Source organism: Phalacrocorax carbo, chromosome 8 (assembly GCF_963921805.1).
Source record: "Phalacrocorax carbo chromosome 8, bPhaCar2.1, whole genome shotgun sequence".
Classification (NCBI taxonomy): domain Eukaryota; kingdom Metazoa; phylum Chordata; class Aves; order Suliformes; family Phalacrocoracidae; genus Phalacrocorax; species Phalacrocorax carbo.
The window spans coordinates 46,222,697-46,247,037 of record NC_087520.1 but is presented as its reverse complement, the minus strand read 5'-3'; the positions used below and the strand labels follow the sequence as shown (position 1 = coordinate 46,247,037).

The 24,341-nt window shown below is 51.7% G+C and overlaps 2 protein-coding genes across 32 annotated transcripts; one reads left to right on the top strand and one right to left on the bottom strand.

The window, feature by feature from the left end:
- Window positions 1-32: 32 nt before the first annotated feature.
- ATXN1L (ataxin 1 like) lies at window positions 33-13,384 on the top strand. 2 transcript variants are annotated; one of them, XM_064459871.1, is made up of 3 exons: window positions 33-1,249; window positions 1,523-3,120; window positions 13,259-13,384. In XM_064459871.1, exons 2-3 carry the CDS (start codon window positions 1,633-1,635, stop codon window positions 13,268-13,270), a joined length of 1,500 nt encoding a protein of 499 aa, XP_064315941.1. In that variant the 5' UTR covers window positions 33-1,249; window positions 1,523-1,632; the 3' UTR covers window positions 13,271-13,384. The 2 variants fall into 2 exon arrangements, with proteins under 2 accessions (XP_064315941.1, XP_064315940.1); XM_064459870.1 differs by lacking the exon at window positions 13,259-13,384 and having other exon boundaries at window positions 1,523-8,319.
- On the bottom strand, window positions 11,026-24,338 carry ZNF821 (zinc finger protein 821). Of its 30 annotated transcripts, none has more exons than XM_064459880.1 (11): window positions 24,250-24,338; window positions 23,620-23,825; window positions 22,022-22,113; window positions 21,800-21,902; window positions 21,277-21,511; window positions 19,892-20,266; window positions 15,051-18,500; window positions 14,421-14,563; window positions 13,753-13,857; window positions 12,669-12,835; window positions 11,026-11,943 (listed from the first exon to the last, which is right to left on the bottom strand). In XM_064459880.1, exons 7-11 carry the CDS (start codon window positions 15,262-15,264, stop codon window positions 11,289-11,291), a joined length of 1,284 nt encoding a protein of 427 aa, XP_064315950.1. In that variant the 5' UTR covers window positions 15,265-18,500; window positions 19,892-20,266; window positions 21,277-21,511; window positions 21,800-21,902; window positions 22,022-22,113; window positions 23,620-23,825; window positions 24,250-24,338; the 3' UTR covers window positions 11,026-11,288. The 30 variants fall into 30 exon arrangements, with proteins under 30 accessions (XP_064315950.1, XP_064315951.1, XP_064315956.1 ...); XM_064459881.1 differs by having other exon boundaries at window positions 24,196-24,262; XM_064459886.1 differs by lacking the exon at window positions 24,250-24,338 and adding an exon at window positions 24,044-24,243 and having other exon boundaries at window positions 19,785-20,266.
- Window positions 24,339-24,341: the final 3 nt, after the last annotated feature.

The window sequence follows — 24,341 nt, the reverse complement described above, 5'->3', positions numbered from 1 at the left end:
CGGTCCCCCGCGGCGAGCGCTGTCCCGTGGAGAGGCCGGGCGGGTCGCGCCGCCCGCAACCAGCGTTCCGCGGCGCGGGGCGGCCGGGCCCATGGGGTCCGCAGGGTGCGCGCAGGCCGCCCGCCCCGCCGCCCGAGGGGAAAGCCCGGCTGCTGGGCGAGGCTGGCGGCCTTGGCCGCAGCGGCGGTGCTCTCAGCCTGCCGGCTTCTTGCGCTCCTTTAAGTGCTCACCGGTGACTCCGGGGACAGCGTCACGCTTTCCTGACACGAGCGGCTCAGCTCTGCGCCTTTAACGTGGCCGCCGTCGGCGGCCGCAAAGCAGACCGGGGAGGTGCGTGAGACCGGACCCGGGACGAGCAGGGCCGTGCGGTACCGGCAGCAGCCGAGGGACGGCTCAGGCTTGTTCCCCCGGTGGGGCGGGGAACCACGCCAGCCCCGGGCGCTGCGCGGAGCCGGCGCTGCTCGGGCGTACGGATGCTGCCGCACGGACCCGGGCCCTGGGGCTCGGAGAGGGAGCAGCTCAGCGTGCGACAATGACAGAGTGGTCTCGAGAAGGGGACCCGGGGCCGGCCCTGCTCTAGGCAGCTTTTCCCTCTGCGCTTCCCAGCATCTTTTGTCACAGAATGTCGAGCAACTGCAGGCTCGCGGGGGCTCGCTGGCGGCACCAGGACAAGCAGGAGGCTGCCTGGAGCGTGGGTGCGAGAGAGAAGGGGCACGTTCAGAAGGAAGGCGAACGGCCGCTCAGAGGCAGGGGAGGCACCCCGGCAGGGCGGCACCGCCGGCTGCCCGCGGGTGGAACCGGGCAGGTGACTCGCCCGTTCCCGGCTGCCCGCCGGGAGGGGCCGCCAGAGGCGCGCACGGCGACGAACGCCTGACAAGGCCGGCGGTGCCCTGCGCCCTGGGGAGCACGTTCCGGCCGGTTCCCCGCCGGGAGAACCCCGTGCCCGGCACGACCCCCGCGCTGGCGGTCCGCCCGGGAGGCGTGGCCCCGTGAGCGAGCGGCGAGCGCGGCGCCATCGGGCCCGGCCGGGCGTGGCTGGTTGCCGCGACAACCATCGCTGCCTACGCCCCGTGACGTCAGCCGCGGGCGCGGCGGCGTCACAGCCCCCGCCGACGGGTGAGGCACTTCCGTCGCGCGGGGCGGCGCGTCATCGCCGTGCGCCTTGGTGCGGGGAGGGGTCGGGCCGGAGGCGGCCGCGGGCGGCGCCGGGGCTGATGGGGGTCGCGGAGGAGGAGCCGGGCGATGGCGGGTGAGCCGCGGGCTGCGGGGGGTACCGGGCGGGCCGGCGGGGGCGGGCTGAGCCTGCGGCGCCTCGGGCGCGCCGGGGCCGGGACGCCGGGGGTGGGGCTGGCGACTGGGCTCGGGCACTCTCCGTCCCTGGGGCCGGAGCCCCGGACTAGGGCTGGCGGTCGTCGTCTCGCTCGTTCTTAGGGCCGGGGCTCGGGGGCTCCCGCCGCTCCCGGGGCCCCGAGCGGCTCGGCGGCGGGGCCGGGACTCACGGCTCCCTCTGTTCCTGGCGCAGGTGAGGCGGCGGCCGGCACCGGGGACCTGGGAGCCAGCGTGTGGCAGCCCCTGCGGGTGCCCCCATGAACGAGTGTCGCGGCCGGGGCTGCCGGGACACCGCGGGGCACCATGAGAGCGGGCCACGAGCGGAGCCAGGAGTGCCTTCCGCCAAAGAAGCGGGAACTTCCCGCCGCCAGCACCGGCACCGAGGCGGGACGGGCGGGGGGTGCCCAGGCCTCGGGCGAGGGCCCCGAGTGGGCCCGGACAGCTGGGCCGGGTCCTGCGGCCCTGCGCTATGGCCCTGGCGAGGCCACAGAAGCAGTGGCGGGGCTGACAGTGGACCAATATGGGATGCTCTACAAAGTGGCAGTGCCACCCGCCACCTTCTCCCCCACGGGCCTGCACCCTGTGGTGAACGTGAGCCCCCTGCCTCCTGCCTTCAATGTGACCTCGCCAATAATCCAGCACCCAGGGGTGCCCTACCCTCCCATCCACTATGCGCAGATCCCTCCGACATCCCTACAGTTCATCGGCTCGCATTACACAGTGCCCTATGCTGTCCCTCCTGGCTTCCTGCCTAGTCCTCTCCTGTCTCCCTCCACCAACCTCACCGCCTCTCATGTCCCCCACTTTGTGCCATATGCCTCTCTCTTCACGGAAGAAGCCGCCCCCTCCCCCCAGACTACCTCTCCTACCCACACCTTCAACAAATCTGCTTCTGCAATCTCTCCTTCTGGCCAGATGCAGCACCATGCTGGGACCCAGCCGTTAGATATTGCACCAGGTAGAATTCCGGTTTATTATCAGATGTCCCGCCTCCCACCAGGGTATTCAGCATATGAGACACCTACAGCAGGTGGAAGCCCAGAGTCTCCTCAGCAAGACAGTCAGCTGAGCTCAGAGGTAGCTGCTGCCAATGGTGGACAGAGGCATCTGGAGCATAATGTGGCGAGGAGGACCAGCGAGGCTGTGGACTCTGCCAGCAGTAAAGCTGAAGACTGTCTGCCAGGGGCTACAGGAGGATGTGTGGTCGATGGACAGTTCCTTTCAGGTTACCAGACGTTGGGAACAGAGGTCTCTGTGCCAGCTCACAGAAGCACCCCAGATGCTGATCTGGAGGTCCAGAGGGTGGTGGGGGTGTTGGCATCTCAGGATTATCATAATCTGGCAGCCCAGAGGAAAGATGAGCCGAGCCCTTTAAACCTTTGCCATAATATCCCTGATCAGCAGGGGGAGTCAAAGGACGCGCTGAGGAACACAGTGGAAAGGGCTGCTGCTGCAAAAAGCCAGTCCAGGAGTCCGTATGTAATGTCCCCTGAAGAGCCGGTTAGACAAAGACAATTAACCAAAGGAATGGTGATAGCCAACGGCAAGCCAGTCCTGGTTCCCGTTGGATCTGAGCCCATCAGGTCTTCCACTTCAGAAACCCTGGTGAGGCGGAGCCCAGATGCACAGGCTGGAGGAAGTGTGCTTGAAAAGGACCTGGCCCAGCTGCAGCCACCCAGCTCCTCACATTTGCCCTCTCACTTCATGAAGGGAGCCATCATCCAGCTGGCTACAGGAGAGCTGAAGCGGGTAGAGGACCTGCAGACTCAAGACTTTGTTCGCAGTGCAGAGGTGAGCGGGGGCCTGAAGATCGACTCCAGCACTGTGGTGGATGTTCAGGAAAGCCAGTGGCCTGGGCTTGTCACACTGCATTTTGTGGTTGGGGAACAACAAAGTAAAGTGAGCATTGATGTGCCCCCAGAGCATCCCTTCTTTGTGTATGGCCAGGGTTGGTCCTCCTGTAGCCCAGGGCGGACTGCTCAGCTCTTTGCTTTGCCCTGTCACAGGCTCCAAGTGGGTGACGTCTGCATATCAATCAGTTTACAGAGCATGAATGGCAACTCTGCTTCTCAGGCTAACTACCCTCTCACAGATCAGTTGATATCTATGAGGGAGAGATCTGACAGAACAGCTCAGGGGTCCAGAGAACCATCTGACAGAGCTGCTGAAAGGAAGAGCCACACAGATAGGGACAGTGCAGCCCAGAGCTCTCATGCAGAACCTTCTCAGCCTGATACTGGCAGTCAACACAGCTGGACAGCCCCAGGCTTCCAAAGATACAGCATGCAGGCAGAGGAGCCTCGGCCCACTCTGCTCCGTCCCTCTTTCATTCCCCAGGAGGTCAAGCTGTCTATCGAAGGGCGTTCTAATGCAGGGAAATGATCCCTTTGAGGCTGTGAGCTAGGGCATCCCCTGTAGGTGAGCCTCACCGTCAGGTGGAGAAATTGCACAGACTTTGTGACAGGTTCACCAGCAAGGCTGCTTTCTGCCCTGCAGGACTGGATGTATTCCAGTTCAGTGGCTGACCCGTTCCTCTTGGGGAATCAAGAGGGCTCCAGTGCCTCAGGGAGCAGCAACAGGCTAGCTGGGGTAGAGAACAGGGATGTGCTCCTGAGCTTGCAATGAGAGCATTCCAGAGCCTGGAGGCTGGGGCTTTCTCACACCTCCCTGAATAACTGATTCCCTGCAGGGCAGGGCCTAAGCATTCAGGATAGGTGGGGAGATGAGGAGGGCAGACACGGCTTAAGGTAGCAGATAAAATTCCTGAAGATTTTATTCCTCCTTTCTCATGTTGGGGAGAGATGAGTCCCCACTGGAGTTTAGGGGGCTCTACTCCCAGTATCCCTTTTCTTCACACATGCACTTTATAAGGACCGTTCACCGATGGAGCTCTTGAGGGCAGGACAGAGATGCTTCTCTGGTGGTTCTGTTTAATGTCTCTTCCACTGAATCCAACTGCTCTTTCTTCTTGCAAAGAATGTACAGATCTGAATGAATCACAGAAATTCAAGAGGAAGGACCAAAAGGATGGGTTTGGGTATAAGTGAATAGGGAACTTGAGCACTTGGGATGGAACACAAGTTGGGATGGGAGACACCAGTTTCCTGCTATAAAAGACATTTAATTATTTGCCACCAAATCGAATCTTTCTTCCCATGTTAATAACTTAAACAAAAAATATTGGGCTTACAGTGTTTGCAGAGGCTTAGCCTATGGATGAATGGCATTGGGGGTTTTGTTTCGTTGGATTATGGTGGGGTGTTGTTTTTTTGTGGGGTTTGTTTTTTGTTTTAAGCTGGAGTAAAATATATTCAGCATTCTCTAGGGAAGGATGGAAACATCCTTTTGCTGTGAGCAGACTGAGACTATTTTGTAATTAAATCAGAAGAAAACTTTCCAGATGGCTAATTCTTCCCTGCAGGCAGTTTCCTGACTAAGCTCTAGACAAGAGACAAGTGTTTGTGCATGTGCAGGCAAGGTACCAAGTTTCTGCTAAGTACAGTTCTATGGTTAATGTAGGGACTCTAAAAATATCACAGCATCATAGGGCATTTTGGGGTGTTCTTGTGGTTTTGTTTTTTTTTCTGATGCTTCACTTTGGAGTTCCTTTGTAGAACAACATGGTAAAATCAAGAGTAGTCTTTTTCATGGTGAGATTTAATACAAATGTATATTAATACCTCGTTATGGTAATAACACTCCATTCAAGTGAAGGCTCCTATAGTTACACTAATTTGCCCTCTCTGGTGGTGTGTTACGACACCAGCTCTAACTGCTTAGCTAGAATAAAAAATAGTCACTATTATGTTGAGGATACAAGTCTTCACTGACTTAACTTGGGTTAAGTATTCCTTGTATTAAGGTGCCCCTCTCTGTGCTAGGACCAGGCTCTTTGAGAGGGTTTCGTTTCAGTGTGCAGGTCCCTGCTAGAGTCCTGATGCTGCTCCTGATGTTCAGCATACCGTTTTCCATCTCCCTTTTATCATCTTCCTGAAGTTTTCTGTCAGGCATGCCTGGCTGCTAGGGCACTACTTGTCTCTTTCCCTGAATGGCTTGTGCGTCAGCACCTCTCCTCATCATAGCCGTCCTTTGGTCAGCTTGCAGTGGTGGTGTCTCAGGGCTGCTCTGCACACTTGCCAGGAAAGTGTCCTGTAATCGGTTGGCTTCACTTGACTGTGTGACGGAGGGGTGCTCTGCCTGGGTATTGGGCAAATTAGGGAGTCTCCAGAATGTCCTTCCATCCAGGCCGCCAGTCCTGTTTTCCTAGCACATTGCTAGCCATTTCTGTTGCCTTTGAAATTCCTGCACCAGGAGGACAGTTTCTCTTCAGGCCTTAGGTGAGACATATGCTACTCATGCCTTCAGTGTTTGTGCCTCACGGGAGTTTCTCCAGAATGAGGATGCTGCCTGTATCACATGTAGCTTCCCCCAAATGACACACTGCTTCCGATCTCGTCAGCTGCATTTGAAATGTCTGAAGTCATGGTAATACTCTCATGTGAAGATTCTGCCTTCCTGGATGCAGCAGCTGTGGGAACAGATGCTGTTTTCATGGCACCATTTGTCAGTAAAACGTACTGTCTGGGCCCAGGTGCCTGACCTCGTCACCTTATGTGTTTCACAGTTGCTGTTCATTGGATTCTCCTACGCAAAGACCTCGATTAATGTTGGTTAGTACTTAATGCTCAGGATATCCAGGGTGTCTGTGGCCAAAGGCAGAAGGCAGAGGAAGCCAGGTTCTCTTGCCTGTTCTTTGCATGGTGCATGGAGAGGAATTCAGAACTGTGGCAGGGAGCTAAGAAAGGGATCTTGCATATGTATGCTGAGTGAATGTAGATGGGCTGGTTGCACACACGGAGGGAATGTGTGAGCAGCTGAAGGGTGCAGAGTACCTCATGTGCATCTTTGAACACAGAAGTGTCTGTCTTTTAGAGAGAGGGTTTGGAGAGCCTGCCTTATCTCGTGTGTTACTGTAACTACTACTCCTAGATCTCAGCCCCACTGAACAGTGGTCTGAAAGGGCAGACACTGAAGTATGAGGCAAGATGCTGTGTGGCTGAAATAGCTTTGTACTGTAGGCAGCTGAAGGGCTGTGAAGGTGCTCACCCTGGTGTTTACCTGGTCGCTGGCCTGGACTTTGGCTAGCTACGCATCTGCTGAGTGCGGTTCTGAGCTCTGTGGAACAGGCCAGAGTGAATTTGACCTCGGTGCTTCTATCCAGACTCCCTGTCAGTCCCACTGTTGTGCGTGTTTCAGCTGCCAGCTCTTCTATGGAAACAACAGTTTGGGGCACATCTCATGGTGGGACATTGAGATGAAGAATCTGGGCTGGCTGCTTGCCCCAGAGATGGTGGGCAGGAGAGGGCCACTGGCGGTCCTCTAGCCCAGCTTAGCAGTACTCATAATCACTGGAATCTGTCCTTACTGGGTTGGGCTGTGTTGCTCAGCACCTGTGGGGTAGTTGTGTTGAGTATTGAGGCTCTCCTGAGAAAGGGAGTGTGTGAGACAGGCTCTGCTGTAGGCAGAAAGGCTATGAATGAGCCCATGGAGGAGGCTTTTATTTCTTAGGTTTACAGGGAAAGGAGGAGATAAGCCAGGAGGACATTGTGGAATGAGATGGTTATCCGGGCTTTTCTGCTGGCAGAGACGTGACAGGCTTCTCAGAGAAATATACTGTTTTCCTGCTGCTATTGTGAAGGGGAGGAAAGCTGCGGTCTGTCGTCCCCAGAGGAGGAGGCCTCCTGGCCTTGGTCCTATCCAGCTCACACTCTGTGGCAAGAGTCTGTAGGATGCAACAATGCATGTCTGTAGCCATCCGTCCCATCTCATGAAACATTCCTTGGGTCGTCTGCCCAGCAGAGGCCAGGCCTGTTTCTAGGCTATGTGTACACTGTTGCTCCAGGAACATGAGACTTGCTCCAAGCGACGAGCGCTCATCACTACCAGACTATGCAGAGGAAGCTCTGTCTGGAAAGAAGGAAAGCTGCAGAGGCCCCTCTGCCTCCCCTTTCCAGCAGGTGCGCAAGTATAATGCACTTTTCACATTAAGTGTCCCTGCCCCCCCGTCCCCACCCCACACTTGAAGTCACTTTCCCCTGTAGAGAACTAACAATCCTTGTTACTCAGAAAATATTGTAAAAGAAACTACAGCAGCTTGAGTGGCCCAAATGCTAGTTCCTGCCCACAGCAGTACATGTGCCTTTCCCTAGCGTCACTCACAACTGCTCATTGTCTTTCAGGCTGTCCTAGGGCCTGAAACTTTGCAGAAGCTGCTAAGATGGCTACAAGTGCACATTCTGTACAGAGCTTGGCCCAGGGTGTGTTCCATGTATGGCTTAAAATGCTGATGGTCGAGGCCCTTCCACGGTCTTCACATCTGTCCATAGAGGACAGGACTTGCCCCTAACGTCCTTCTAGGCTGCTGCCACCCCACCCTGCAAACGCACCCGTGCACATTCTAGTTGTTTTCCGCTTTCACATCACCTTAGCGCCAGGGGAGGGTCTGCCCATGCAAAGCAGAGAAACAGATGTGTCGCGCTGGGGGAACTGGCTGGGCTGCCCTGAGGCAAGGAGGTCTTTGTAGATAAGTGCTGAACCCTCAACTATAATCCCAGTTATGTAATGGCTGTATTAACATGTAACCGACTGCATTGTATCTAAAGCCTTAGAACTAGTCAGGTGCTCCCCTCCGACCTTGTTCCGGCCCCTTTCCTCCTACCTGATCTTTAACAAAGCATTAATAATTCTAAGGATAATCTCTATTTTGTTGTGCTTTTTTTGTAACTGTTTTAAATAAATCAATTTGTACTGTATATTTGTACTTTTGGTGAGATCCTTTTTCCTGTTTTACCATTTTAAGTCTGTACTTGGCTACACACAGATTGTATTTTTATTGTTAATGCTCTTATGAATATTGCATTTAACTTGTTGACTCTGTAAACACAGTATATATCTATATATATATCTCTATATATAAACCAATAGCTTTTCCTTTGGTGTTTGAGACTTTTTGCTTGTCTGTAGAATCAGTGATCATTTGGATGTGGGTTGTCTGGTCTTACACAGAGTCATCTGGAGACTTGTGACAAGGGCAAGGGTAAGCCTGTCTGACAGATGGATTTTAAGCCATAATTTTTTGTTCAAATACTTTTGCTTTTATGTGGCCTTTTTCTTGAACCCCTTGGAATAATGATCAGATGCCAGTGACACTGCGGGGGAAGCTTCAGCTACAGTTTGCAGAGTGAAGCTACATCTCTCCTGGCCAAGCAAAACACACAAGATAGAGCAATAGCAAATATCATGAGAAGCAAACTGTCAGTCTGAGTATGAAAACGGACAGAGGTAAGAACAAAAGTGAGAGATCAGTTCAGAGAACAGAGGAGGAAACAAACAAGGTAACCGTAGAACCGAATAGACTCTTTCCAGATCTGGTGCCTTTTCCCAAAGTGAGAGAGGCAAGGATGGCTCCTGGATGTCAGTTCTCTGTGATGAATGATCTGTTAAAACAGCTGCTGTAAGGTGAGGAAACAAGATGTTACAGTGGCACATGGAAGAAACTAGTAGTGAAAAGATCAAATGCTTTTTGTAGTGAGCATCCACAAGACTGTAAGGTTAGTTCATTATCATGAAAAAAGTGCAACATTATGCACTTTGAAGGCAACTATTGTAAGCATTTAACTGGGGCTTTAAGGGACTTTAACCAAAAGTATTTCAGACTGAAAAAAGAGGGGAAAAATCAAATTTCTAAGTAGACTGGCTGAAAGGTTTTGCTTCTTCTTTTAACTTTACTCTTCTGATCTCAAGCAGGAGTCCTGTGGTCACCACTTCTGACTTAACGCAGAAAAACACCAGAGGGAAGGCAGTAGCTCCTAATCTATTTAGACCACCATGTAACCGTGCTGCAGGCCTTAACTGGAAATGCTGTGAAAGCAGTGGGGGTCTTGAGGATACAAGACATAGATGTGTGGCACTCCAGTGTTTGGTGGGCTGACATTTGGAAACCACAAAGCTACAGCATATATTTTTAGATGCTCCTTCTTAAAGAAACCAAATAATGGAAAGCGTACCACCCCTCTGCCCCTCCATGAGTCCTTCTGTGCTAATGTTTTGCCTTTTCCAGTTTAAACATGCCTAGATTTAATTTCCATAGCTGCATAGTTTCATAATGATTTCTATTAGCAATGGGAACGTTTTTATATAGGTACAGAGGATGATCACATTTCACCTTGGCTACCTCTTGAATAAACTAAAGAAGGCTTAAATTCCCTACCCTCTGGCAGGTTCTTCCAGACTTGGTTATTGTAGCTGTCCATGGCTCCTCCCCATCTCACCCCTTTTCCACGTTCCTCTCACTGGTTTTGCTGCTGAGTGTGGAAGCAAAAGCAACTTCCTTTTCTACCTGTGTTGTTTTGTTTACTAATGCCCCCCCCGCCTCAGAGTGTTATCTGCAGTGACCACTGAAAGTCAGTGTTGGTCACAGAGGAATTTACTGTGAGAATTAATAACTTGAGTGTGATCCATGGTCATAGATGAGCAGTGTTGCATTTGGCTGTATTAAAATGATTGAACAAGCTCAGCTTAATATGAAGTCACAGAATGGTTGAGGTGGGAAGGGACTTCCAGAGGTCATCTAGTCCAACCCCACCCCCACCCCACTCAAGCAGGGCCACCTACAGCCAACTGCCCAGGACCGTGTCTTTTCAATATCTCCAGGGTAGGAGACTCCACAACTTCCCTGGGTAACCTGTGCCAGTGCTTAGTCACCCTCGCAGTGAAAAAGTGTTTCCTGATGTTCAGAGGGAACTCCCTGTGTTTCCGTTTGTGCCCATCACCTCTTGTCCCATCACCTCTTGTCCCATCACCTCTTGTCCCATCACCTCTTGTCCCATCACCTCTTGTCCCATCACTGGGCACCACTGCAAAGAGCCTGGCTTCATTTTCTTTACACTCTCCCTTCAGATATTTATAATCATTGATTAGATCCCCCTTGCCCCCCTCAAGCCTTCTCTTCTCTAGGCTGAACAGTCCCAGCCTTTCCTCACAGGAGAGATGCTCCACTCCATTAACTTAGTGGCCCTTTGCTAGATGCTCTCCAGTATGTCTGTGCCTCTGTTGCACTGCAGGGGCCCAGAACTGGATACAGTACTCACCTGTGGGCTCACAGTGCTGAAGAAAGTGGAAAGCAAATCCACACAGTTCTAGAGAGCTGACCTAACTTTATTGTTTACCATTCAGTCAACTCTTTCACTTGCAAACCTGAAATAGTGTTTAAGTAGAAATTAATTTGTGAGTAAACCAGCAAACTTGTTTGCTGTTTGCTTACCTCAGTCAGCCTTTCTGTTAGTGTTTATATGGGGTATCTTAGAACAGGAACTCAGTTTCCTTTTAGTTTTTCCACGGATGTACTGCAAATAAGCACATAATGATAGTGTTAAGAGAAAGGGTGTGCACAGCCATTTCCAGGGAGGTGACATCCTCCTTTGCTTCCTTTTTATGGGCACAAACTGTGAGGGACTTATTCCTGGAGGAGTCGTGGACTGTCAGACGACTCAGCTCCATAACTCGTGCTGCAGTAAACAAGATCCCGTTTTGTGAAGTAGGCTTTCACCTACAGCAGAACTGCATCAGCCCAAACCCTTCTATGGGGCAAGGGTCCAAGAACAGAATGAAGCGCAAAAGATAAAGAAGGGGACTAAATAAATGTGAACATTAATTTATTTTCCCTCTGTTCACAGGCTGTGACTTGGCCCCCAGAGCAGACTGCATCCTCAGAATCTGCTCCCACCAGGGCTACTTTGACAGGCTTCCCTCAGCTCTCTTCTCCTCCTGTGTTCAGGAGAAAACCAGAACCACCTGTCGGGGGAATCAGCCAGGGGACCCACAGGAGCCTCCTGAGTGCAGAAGCCTGCTAGTGCACCTGTGGCAGCTGCAGCAGAGGTGGCACAGTCCTTGGCTGTTGCTTAATGCAGTGCACTGTTGCTCTGCTCCTCAAAGGTCATTTTGCCCAGCAGCTGACTCTCCAGCTCCACGTTGCTCACTGGCAGCTGGAAAAAGTTCATTTCAGCTGCCAAAGCGGCCATGGCAGAGGGGTCCTGACCAAACTGTGCCCGGAGCATCATGTCCATTTTCTCCAGGCGCCGCTTAAGCCTCTTGGCCTCGCGCTCCCGGATGAGCCGGGCCTGTCGTTTCTCTGGGGTCTCATTCGCGCGTTTCAGTCGCATGGCTTCCCGGTCTCTCTGCAGCCGCCGTGCCCGCTGTTCATCTGTCTCTTGCATGCGCTGCAGGCGCTTAGCTTCTCGGTCCCGCATACGCCTTACTTCCCGTTCTTCAGGTGTCTCATTGTCCCGCCGGCTCTTCTTGGCCGTGCGCTCCCGCTCCAGACGCTGCAGCCGCACTTCCAAGGGCTCATTCTGCCGACGAAGTGCCCACTTTCGCATGCCAGGTGTCTGTGCCTCCAGCAGCTTACGATAAGCAGCACAGTTGTTGCACACTAGGAGGATGCCTGCAGGATACACAGGGGTGTGAAAGGCAATGTCTTTCCCCTCAACACTGGAGGGGCCCTCGCTCTGTGGTGCCGGCAGGCGATCTGCACTGAGCACCTCTGGCAGCTTCTCACTGGAAAGCAGAAAGAGCAGAGAGTCAGAGACTTAGTGCTGACGGAAGAGTCCCCATCTCAGACTCCCTAGGGGGCTGCAATGAACAGTGCCCATACTACAGCTCATGACAGAGGCCTCTGCTAAGCCATTCCTGCCCACAGACACATCTGAATATCTAAAATGAAGCAACATCATATCCGGAGGTAGGAAGTAGGTTAGCCCAGAGCAGTATCTGGCTTGGAAGAGCGCAAGAGCAGGAATTAGCCAGCAAGCCGCTCCTCCCCATCATCTCTGGATTTCGCCTTTCAGCCCTATTCCACTAGCGAGTGGATAATCTTCCTCCAGGCAGGACACAAACAAGGAACATTTTGGTTTCTGCCTGTAGTCCTGCTCTGGAAATTATGAACCCATCTGGGCAGTACAGACCTACTCTGATGGATTGCTGGACAAGGGAAGCAGTTGATTGTTCTCCAGTGACTGGAGACCCCAGTGCTTTCTGCACAGTTCCAGTTCTTCACAGAGCTAAGGAACACCCTTTTAGCAGCACAGCCCGTGGAGGTCTTAGCAGGTGATGCAGAGCTGCAGGCAGGAAGGGATGAAGGGAATCTCACTCACTGGGGGTGTTCACAACACTCCTACAGGCCTCGGTGGATCCAGAGCCACAACTTCTGTGTCATTTAAGGCAAACCACCTAATTTTTAATGTGGGTACCCTAGCCCACTCACCAGCCAGGGTGACCCTGACCTGTTGAATGTGGCGTGGCTGGTGAAGCGTGCTCCACACACTGCACAGTTTGACAGCTGGTCCTCTGAGTGGATCAGGAGATGTCGCCCAAGGGATCCTGGTGAGCTGAGGGCTCTGCCACATACAGGACACATGTAGCTCTTGGCGCTCACCACAGCTGCAGTGTGCTGCAAAACAACCGCTAGGTTGTTAGTTACAAATTGCTCAGCTCCCTGCCCAGTCTGAGGCAAGCTCAACAGATACAGCAAACCATTCAGTTCAGACTCTTGGAATGGGAACACTTTACCACTAAACCTCTGTCTGACAGCTCCTAGACCAAGCTCAAGACATCTGGGGTGTCACACAAACAGCAAGGAGACAACCTTTCTACAGCTCCACTCCAGTGCAAGAGAAACAATTAAGGACAAAACACTTGGATGATAAGACCTGACCCTTGTTCTCAGAAATGCTCCTGAGGAGCTGCTGTTGATGGACAAAGCATGACTGGACTAACAGTAGGCAGGATGCTGGTGAGGAAGCGCTTAGATAGAGACAGTCAGCTGGTACAGGTAAGTGGCCAATTCAGTTCTGCTTCATTCCTTCTTTTACAGACTCTGCCGTGAAGAGAGTACTGACAACAAAACCTGGGAGATTCCAGCACGCATTTCCTGCAATATTGGAATAATTTCAGAGGAAGAACAGCTGTTTTCATGGATAGGAACTATGATAAAGGTACAAAATAAAGAACTGAGTGATGATGAGGAGGGCTTCTTATCTCACTGAATGGTGTAAAAATTGCTTCCATGTTTAATCTGAAGCAACTGCCTGATCTTAGACTGCAACTGCGTGCAGAGGCTGCCTTGGGATAGAGTTGTGTTTTCCAGATCTGCAGACCAGTGCCTTGCTGATTCTTTCCCCAGGGCACCCTCTGGACACAGTTTACTGCTGTAAACTGCAATCACATCCTAGCTAGAAGCTCAGTTCTGTGACTGCAAAGCCCAGAACAAAGCCACCCTGTACTTTGGGTTGTTTCTGGATCTGGGACTTAAGGGGGCTTCAAGGGCTTAAGGCCAGAGATATGCCACAGTTTGGAACCATCCCCTACCTGGTATACATGAGCAACGAGCTGCTCTCTGCTTCCACACTCCAGCTGGCAGAGGGGGCACTGTGACAGTCCCAGCATAGGGTCAGCATTCAAACTCTCAGGCACCTACAGGGAGGAAAAGCCGCTTTGTGTAAGGCACACAGATTCCCCCACACACAGCCACTCCACCGTCCCCTAGTATCTAGTCAGCAGTGCACACCAGCCTTAACCAGATCAAGCGCTGCATGCCCAGTCCCGATGGGGCTGGTTTGTGTTCCTGCAATCCGAAACTTCCTTTATGAAGCCTCCAAGCAAAACTCCTGCTGTCTCAGGGAGAACAGGCAGAGGCCTCATGGCCTTTACTCACACCCAGGCTCTTGCAGACAAGGCCTGCTCTGTAGCAGAAGGGGAGGGGAAGCCAGCCAGAGAAAGGCACCAGAACTGAAGGAAGGGGGCACACTCTACACAATCATCTTGGCCGGCCAGGAGAATGGCAGTTTGTGCCTGCTGTCTCCTGTTCCTGGCAGCCCAAGAGCCCTTCATACCCTTACCTCTTGCCAGGAGACATTGTTTGGAGGAGGCAGAAGGGAAAAAAAGATGAGAAACCATGGTGGGGAGAGGAGGTGTTTAGACAGTGCCTTTCTCTCTCCCTGGAGTCTAAGGTGAGTGCAGAGCCAGTACACACTTGCCTCATTTTCTCTGATCAGTGGGGTTCCAGCCACAGGTTGTTCTGCATTCTCTAATTCTTTCTTCACTTTCACCATTGAGCCATCCTCCTCAGACGTATGGGAAGAAACTTCATCCTGGGTGGTTTCCTCGTCATCACTGCCACCTGGAACATGATGAGAAGTTATTCCAAGTGTCAGGACCCTGAGGGCAGGCATAGGCCTTAATTGTCCTGACCGGTATCATCTGGCACCTCTATCCACACCCTCCGACCAGGGGCTCCATTTAAACTGGACTTTAAATTCTGTAGAGTCCCTAGACCTGGCCTGTTACCCTGTCTTGCTTAGCAATCACTGGACCATCAGCTGGACCCACCGCTGTCACCACCCTGCTCTGGTAAACTGGGAGTACATCCCAGTGGTGAGGTCATTGGCCAACCTGTGTTGTGGTGGTCCTTGGCTCTGGGCTTGCCTTCCCTTAAGGAGCAGCCCTGCTCTTGCTGTTTGTTGCACAGGAGCTAAGGGCTAACCCAGAGGAGGGGATGGGTAAGATGGTCCTCAGAGGACTGCCACAAGCTGTACAGCACCTAGCCTCACCCCTTGCCACTCTCCCCAGTCCACTACCTTGCCATTATTGGAAGGGGCAGAACTCACTGCTGCTGGAGTCAGGGTCTTGCAGCGGATGAATGGCTGGCCTTTGGTCCCCAAGAGCTCCAGGAAAGTTGTTTTTCATCATGGCTTGGCGGGCTTGCTCCTCCAGCCCTGCAAAGACTTGTTCCCCTAGCAGCCACAAGGACAAAGAGTCAGACTGGTGCCATTCCATGGCTTTCATAGAATGGTTTGGATTGGAAGGGACCTTAAAGATCATCTTTGATGATAAAGATCATCTTCCAGAGGTTCCAACCCCCCTGCCATGGGCAGGGACCTTCCACTAGACCAGGTTGCTCAAAGCCCCATTCAGCCTGGCCTTAAATGTTTCTTGGGATGGGACATCCACAACTTCTCTGGGCAACCATTTCCAGTGCCTCACCACCCTCCTAATGAAGAACTTCTTCCTTACATCTAATCTAAACTTACCCTCTTTCAGTTTGAAGCCACTACCCCTTGTCCTATCACTACGTGCCCTTGTAAAAAGTCCCGCTCCATCTTTCTTTTAGGCCCCCTTCAGGTACTGGAAGGCTGTTATAAGGCCTTTCCAGAGCCTTCTCTTCTCCAGGCTGAACAATCCCAACTCTCTAAGCCTTTCTTCACAGGAGAGGTGCTCCAGCCCTCTGATCATCTTTGTGGCCCTCCTCTGGACCTGCTTTAACAGGTCCATGCCCTTCTTATGTTGGGGGCCCCAGAGCTGTATGCAGTACTGCAGGTGGGTCTCATGAGAGTGGAGTAGAGGGGTTTATGTGATGGATAACTTGCTTCACTACCGTGTCTTGCCCAGGAGAGGCTCTGGCTAAAATAAATCTGAGACACTTCATATGCTCGAAACAGAAAACTAAGGGAACGAACACAAAGCTGAGATGCTTGTTTAGGATAGCTTTCAGTCTGTTTTGTTGAAAGGCATTGAACACTAGTACCTTGACTCAATAGGAGATGGCAAACACATTGAAAGAAGGCAATTATTTGTGCTTCTCTGAAAGAAAACTTCTTACAGCAATCCCTGCTAAGGAAAACTTTTGGTTCCAAAGAATAACAATAAACGGCAACCATTACTTTGGACATTAAATCAACAAATGACTTTGTTCCCAGTGTTGTTGTGATTTGTCTCTCAGTGGATGAGCTGGGAGCGCTTGGGACAAGGTGCTCAAGTTCCCAGTGGGCTAGCTTTTGGGTTAAATTTATCAACTGATTTGTAAGTTCTCAAGAGCTACCCAAAGCATAAACGCGAAAATGCTAAGGAAGACGCAGTGCATTTTTCACATAAAACAAAAGCTTTCAGAACAAAATTATACCTTTTAGTATAGGGCTACAACTGGCATCAGTATAACCAGGGAATTGAATTCTTGACCCATTGAGAGCACAACAGTCCTGTTACAAGGACAGGTAGATTCCCACATGCTAAACCGCGTCAGCCAGCTTTGCCCCATATTCACGCTCATACTGCCTTTCTGGTGCTTACCTCTCAATTTCTGGCAGTGCTTTAAAAAGCAGTAATATATGGAAGATTTCAAAGACTCTCAGAAGTTTCACTGAGAGTGGGAGAAGAGTTTTAGTTCCCAACATCCCCACGGAGGTTTCCAAAAGCATTTGAAGGCATTTATCATTCTGTCTCAGAAATGTGAGAGATTTCTGTAGAGAAGACTTGAGAACACAATCCACGTGGGCTGAAGAGAGGTACTGAGAAGCACTCTAAATCTATTTGTCACTGAAAGCAGCGGGTACTGCTGTGATTGCTGTGACACATGTACCCGCATCAGAAGCCATTCCAGCACTGAATGGTTTTCATAACCTGGAGTGCTGCTTTTATGTCTGCACCACAACTTCACAGTGGTAGGACTGAGATACAGACTCTATGCACAGCAGACACTACAGAATTACAGTGCCTCTCCAAGAAGCAGATATCCACGAACCACCAGGATAAAAGCCCAGAGACCAAAAAAGCATTGCAAGACAAAGTATGGTGAAATGAGAAAACCTGTAGAACACAGGACAGATATAAAACTATGGTGGGAGACATGCTACCTGTGACAGAGTTACAAAACAGGATTCCCAAACACTGCTGCAACTGCTAGTAGAAGCGGTTACATGTTTGTTTTCTTCCCCCTTTCCCCTTCCAGACGGCTGATGTTTCCACTGAGCAGCACCCTGGAGTCTAATGGCAGGTAGGTTCCCGCTCAGATACACAGACTATGCAGACAGTCTGCAGGATTTTAAAAACTGTGATCTTTATATGAGCTGACCGAGGAGGGAACTCCTCCTATCAGTAACATTAGCATCAATCACAACAACTACGAGAGCGATCATGTCTGCCAGTGGCCTCTCTGTACAACACACCCAGAACCAAGTTAGCATTCATTCAGCGCAGTGCAGAGAACTATCAGCTTACAGCCAGAAATGCAAACTGTTAACCAAACCGGTGCTGTTAGCAGATGACATCTTGTGCATTCTCCGCTAGCCTGTATCTAAAAGGCACCATGGAGCTGGGAAAGACAAACTTTTAAAAATGCTATCTTTAGCTTATACAGAATTTCCTATGTGTTAAATTAATATTGCCTTCAAAAGAACTTAGGGAACAGTGTCCTGTTCATCTACTGATAGACTAAGTCCTACTTTGATGAAGCTTTAGGGCTGTAATGTTTGATAGGTAGAGGGTTATACTTTCATTGTTTCTGCACACACATACTCACATACAGATGCTTACACCCCCACCTCCACCCCTCTCTGAATACACTTACATTCATTTGGAAAGGGAGTATGACAGGCAACAGCTTTAGGATTACTACTGCCAGTAAAGGTTGTTATGCTCAATATTGAATTCACAGACTCTTCTCCAGAAGTTTCTTTATTAAACACAAAAAGGGCTGCAGGCTGACCACAACACCAAAACAAGTCACTGTATTTGTTTTACAAACAGCTAGAGACGTAGGACAGTGAAAGATCATACAAATGCCTCTGCTTTGCATTCCAGTTCTCCTCTCCATAATCTTGTAAATGAGTGGGATGCCAGGTGAGCAGCTGTGGAGGTAGGGGGCAACCCTGTGGTACTGTGCAACAGGGGCAGTTATGACTGCTAGGATCTGGAGGTGTATCAACTTGGTAGCCAGAAAGGATTTTTTTCCTGAGCCCTTCCCTTCTTGAACTGTATGAATGCAGGATAACTCTCAGGTGTTCTGGAAAATAAACACACAAACAAACAACTCCCACCCCAAAATCCACAAAACAAAATCAAAAGAAACTGCATCATTCCCCTGTCTTCCTTCCTAAACAGAAAGGTCTCTCAGAGATGAGCCACTTTATTCCCTCCTTGTACATCAGTTTAAAGTCCCTGTTCATGTAGGTCTTCTCTGTGTTCCTTTCCTGGACCTGAAATTTGCAAGTCTTTCCACCACTGTGAATCTAGTCCACCTGCCCCATCGCTATTCTGGGTTGTCCACACTGCTGTAGTGGTTACTGAAATGAAAAACAACACAATTGAAAGAGTTAACAATGGCAGCCCACAAAGCCCTTTAAGAACCAAGGATTTTGATGCAAGTAACATTCCTCTGCTCTGTTTTGAATGCTGGGTGCTATTTCTTGCAAGCCACTTTCTCTTCAAACTGGGAATATTATAGACAGCAGAATTCAAGGAACACTGGAGAGTTCAGAATGTGTATGGATCAGAGGGAGAGGGAAGGAAATGGAGGATTAATGGGATACTGGGACTGTGATAAATAGAGCTAGGAATTGGGAATTAATTTGACTAACAAAAGCCATTCTCAAGAGTTCTAAAATAAGCATAACTTGCAAAGGGTACAAGCAATAGAAAGAAAAGCAGCTCATGAGACAGCAGGGAGAGAAAATAAAAGTGCACGCTAACACCTGCAGCGAATTTTTGGCAAGCACAAGAACAGTGAGTAGCCCATAACCGATGGAGTGACAGCGCAGCGATGGATGGGCTTGAATGCAAGATCAGAAGAATTGCTTAGAGAGATTCTATACTTTAGAGTCTGGAAGAAAATAAAGACCAAATTGAACCAATTAAGATATCTCCACAGGAACAACGTAACTGCATTGTATTTTTCAGTTCAATGTGGAATGGGCAATCCAGTAAGTATATTCCAGTATAACAGTTTTATTTGTTACCACTTTGTCAGGTGTAAGTGTTTTTCAAGCACCATGTGGCAAAACAAAATTAACTTATTAAGAGCCAATTATGTGCTGCAGCCCTGCCAAAGGGGAAATGACTGCAATTAAATCTGTAGAAGGACTGGCCATCATGCACAATTAGACTTTTGTGATGATAGTAATTTTTATCATTGTTTCTATATTATTTTGAATTTCCTTACACGTCAACTTCCATTTAAAACTGTTTTGACTTGTAAACACACAACCTCCCAGACAGTTGCTCTGCATGCCAAACAAAGTGATTCTGTGCTAAGTCAGGACAGCAAGCCATGTTGCTGTGAGGGCAAGGTTAAATGAGGGCCATGCCAAGCCTGGAAAGTAACCCTGGAAAGAGGTGGCAACAAGCAAGCCAGGGAGAGGAGATCTGCAGCTGTTGCCTGCCCTAGTAAATCCAAGAAAGAAGATAACACAGAGTGGCCATGCAAGGAAGAAGTAGGCACTATCCTCCCACAAATTTGTCCAATTAGATATCCACAGTGGTATTTATGCAAATCCAGAAAGCACTTCCCCAGCCCCGCAGCCTGCCAAATCAGACCCCAGCTGCAGACAACTGCATAAAAAGCTGCATACCTGCTCTCCCTTTTATTCCCCTCCTCCCAACCACTTCAGTCTCTGTGAAGAGGTCGTAGTCATGTGTCTGCTATGTCTCAGCCTGACTCCTCATTCTGCTGGCTCACCCAGTTCTTGGAGCCGATGCTCTCTCCGATTATCCTCGTCAGTGCACTGCATGGCATTTCTGGGCCCTCCAGATACACAGCAGGCTATGTAGACAGAGAAGTCCCAACGATTTTTGGTGGTGTTCATCATAAGATAAGATTTTCCATCCCAAGGTGGAGACATCACATTGACATGTTTCTTCTATCTTTCAGTCCCTTTATTTTCTTGTGGTCCTACTTGCTGCTCCTGTTGAATAGTTGCTCTGTAGCAATGTGCCACATGTAAAGGAGGTGAACAGGTCCCAGAATTCCTCTCTATGGCATACCAGATACCATAACCTCAACCTCATGCCCGCTGGTTGCATGTTTGTCAGAGAGCTTCCCCTGAGACCAAAACTGGAGATACAATCACTTGCATTGCAGTTAAAAAAAGCAGTGTTCTCTGTGAAAATAGTGCACAACTGAACTCCATAATATGTATAGTTTTGTATAAATAGTACAAGATCCTGAAGAACATAACCCTTACACAGTGGAGTGCAGAAAACAGCCCACCTAAACGCCATGGAAACTCTACCTGCACCGTTAGAGCTGTTGTGCCCCTTGGTTTCCATACATGAGAGACCATGAGTCTACACCAGGGGAGACAGTGTAAGTGCATACCTTATTTAAGTCTGATCTAAATGACAGCAGTAATATCTGGGCGCTCTCAGAAGCAAAAATATGTGGACACAAGATGGGTTACTGGTATCATATGACAAAACACAGGACATATCAAATTTCTCTAAGGAAGACAATTTGAAATTCATTAATGTACTCTCAGGCAAATGCCCACTGTTGAATGCAGCACCAAGAAGCAGGAATTGGAGAGCACAAGTCAGTGCAGATGCCAAAAGCCACGCCTCAAGACTCTTACGCTGGCCACCAAGGAAAGCTTTGTCAGCTCTCCCACGCCTAGCTCTAGCAGCCAATGGGGCTTTCAAGACCCAGGCAGGAGTAATTCTCCCCGGTACACTCACTGAGTGTGCAAAGTGTTAGGCTATATCGGAATGTATTCTCCCCTAGTACAGAGAACAGCATGCATAGATTCCTGTTGCCGTACCCATACGAAAAGGCAGCACAGAGAAACACACAGAGGCATGCAAGCCAGCAGCATCAGCAAAGTGAGGCAGTGTTAGTGCTGCAGCATTCAGCTCTCTGTCCCATACTCCTGACAGTTACTACAGCTTAGCAGTACCTCGGGCCCTCTCATCAGCCTTGCTTTCACATGTCTATAGAATTAGAAATTTGTTTTCCTCATTCCAGCCCAAATTCCAAACATGTCTCCAGCCACAAAGCTGGGTATCTACAAGGGCATAGCTTCAGTCCCCCCAGATTTCCTCTGCTGCAATCAAACAAAAGCCATATACCTGCAGTTTCCCCTTTGCAGCCAAACATCCATACGTGTCTTCCAACTCCACTAACATCTCACTATAGCCTGTCCACAAGAAGTGCTGATGTATAGCATCTTCAGCCCTTTCACTGTCAAACAAATGCCAGGGTCTTGACCATGCTGAAGAAACAGAGATCCGTCCGCTCAGCTCAGGAATGATCTGACAGATAACATTTATCTGTCCAGTAAATTACTTAGCCACTGCCCATTCCCTGCAAGGAAAGAGCAAATGGCTTTACTTACATTATCTGGCAGGAAATTGAGGTACAGGGAGCTTAAGTAACGTGTCCAAGGCCAGTCATTTGAGTCTGTGGTAGGCCAAAGATCAGAACCCAGGACATCCTGCCTTTCAGCCATACACTCAGACCACCTTGCCTAAAACTTCCTTTACTACCCCAGGCGGACCAGATCCCCGAAGGCACATTTCTTAGTATACTAACTTGCACTTGTGACAGTGTGAATGCAAAGCACAGCTACAGGCCCTGCACATACACACCTACCTTTACAGCATTAGTTGCTTGTTCAAGCCTATCCCTGTCCTGCCATGCCAGGACACAGCCAGTTCCCCTGATGCACAGAGCTCAGTTTCTCTTCTTATAGTCCCTACGATGAAACATGAGTAACCACCATTCCCCTCTTCATCATTGCCCTCCTCCCCATCTCACGCCACAACAATCCAGCTAGGGCAAGGATCCCACAATGCTGTGTAATATAATACTCACAGTGAACTTTGTTAGGAGTGGTCTGTTTCCGACGGGACATGTTTCCCTGACCTGGGAGCACAGAGTGTTCGTTCCCTCAGCAGAGGGCTCACCTGAGAAGAGAAGAGCCTGTCACACACACCACTGACACCTCCTGAGGCTCTGACCAAATGCAGCCAACTATGTTAGGGTCATTCCCCACCCTTCTGCCTGCAGGCCTTGTTCTGCATCACCACAGCCATATCCAGTGCCAGCATCAAACAATCCACAAGCATTTCACAAACCACCGTGTATGGGCAGTCCCACCCAGTTCTCAAGCAAAGTTGTACACAGTCCTGTCCCCAGCCTATAAAAAGCTAAGAGTGCCCCACTTCAAGAGTGACTGCAATCTCAGCCCAAACTCCCTTCTCCCTCCACAGCCGATAGAGCAAGAGCCTAATCAAACCTGCGGACCCTGCCCTATCTCTGGCCCCCACCCAGAGAGAGACTGCGGGGGCACAAGGCTGCACCATGCCCAGAAAACTGGCATTGGGCACCGGATAGCCCAGGCAGACGAGGGAACCGGCTGCCCTGCGGTCACAGCTCCAGACACTGTGGTGGCAGCTGAAGGAAGGTGTGGCCAGGCCACGGACAAGTCTTGGCCCAAAGAGATGCCCCTCAAAGGGACGGACCTCACCACCCTCGCAGACAGGCACAGGGAGAGGGAAACAGCAGGGCTGCTGCACCCTCCCTGCTGCCAGGACCTCCCTGGGCAGGCAGGGCCAGGGACACAGCGCCTGCCCTCATGTGGGGAGGGACCACCAATACCCCTCCTCGCAGGGGGCAGGATGCACCCCCTCGTCCCTCACAGGCGGGGACACACCAACGCCCTCAAACCTTACACGGGGGGGAAACATTGACTCCTCGTCCTCAGACTGACAGAGGAAGGAATCAATCCCAACAGTTCCCTCAGACAGACATACAGACAAAAGGAAGAGCTGAACCCATTTACCCCCAGACAGACAGACACAAGGGTCCCGTCAGCCTCCCACCGACGGACGGCGGGACACGGGGATCCCGTCAGCCGCCTCAGACGGACACAAAGATCCAGCCGGCGGTCCCAGCAGACGGGAAGCGGCAGATGAAGGGATCCAGCCCGTAAGCAGACGGACACACAGACAAGCGGACCCCGCTCCCCCGGCAGAAGCATGGACGGAAGAGCCCAGCCCGGGCCCCCGAGGATGCCGCCGGACGACCGAGGGACTCAGCCCGACAACGCGGACAGACAGACCGCACCGGCTCCTCGCAGGCAGAGGGGCCGACGCTGCCGCCCCTAAGGCGGACGGCAGGATCCGGCCCGCCCCTCGCGGGCGGACGGCCCCGGCCCCGGCCCGCCTTACCCGGTCCCGCTGCAGGCGCCGGGGAGCCGCAGACAGACAAAGGGCCGCCGGACAGACAGACGGGCAAGATGGCGGCGGCGCCAGAGCGCGCCGCGCGGGCACGGGCGCGGGCACAGGCACGTCCCCTGGAAGCCCCCGGCCCCGGGAAGCCCCCGGCACGGCGGCGGCTGTGCCCTGCTGGCTGTCAGAGACCCCGCCGGCAGGCCCCAGGGGCCTGTTGCATTGTCTGAAGCATCTCACCTGTTTTTCATGGATCCGTCGCAGCCAGCAGCTCCCGGCCGCCCGGAGGAGTTCATCCGTGCCAGCCGCGGGTCGCGTACCCCGGCGGGCAGCCCGCGAAGCGCCGCCAAGCCCTGTCCCCCTCCGCTGGCCGCTGTCTCTCCCCACGCCCGGGTCGGGAAGCGGCTGCCCCTGTGCTACCCGAGGTCACCAGAATGTCGCTTACCCTGCAAGGTCAAAAAAAAAAAAAAAAAAAAAAAATCACGATTTTACTATTAATTTAAAAGCCATCACGTGCGTTATGAACTCACGCACCCGTTTGGAAATGAACCGCAGAGCGGGGGCCTCTGGGCTGCTTCCCTCCGCGGGCCACCGTCAGCCCCGGGGCAGCCGCCTCCGCAGGGGCCTGCGGGCACCGCCCGGCACTCGCGCCGGGCCCGCTTACCCTCGGGGCTGCGCGGCCCCGGGGAGATGCAGCGGCGGGACCGCAGCCCCCGGCACTGGCACCGGGCTCAGCCTCGGCCCGCCCCTCCCTCGCGGAGGCGCCACCGCCGCCTGGCTGTCAGAGAACAGGAGACCCCTCAGCCCGCCCGCGACCCGGCGCGGTGCCTTCAGCCGAACGGCCCCGTCCCCCGTAGAGGCGGAGCTCACAGCGAGGGGCAGAGAGAGCCACAGGCGGAACGCTATACTACCGGAACCTCCGCGCCGGAGGGCGGGTACCGGCGGGCGCTCATCGTGAGTAC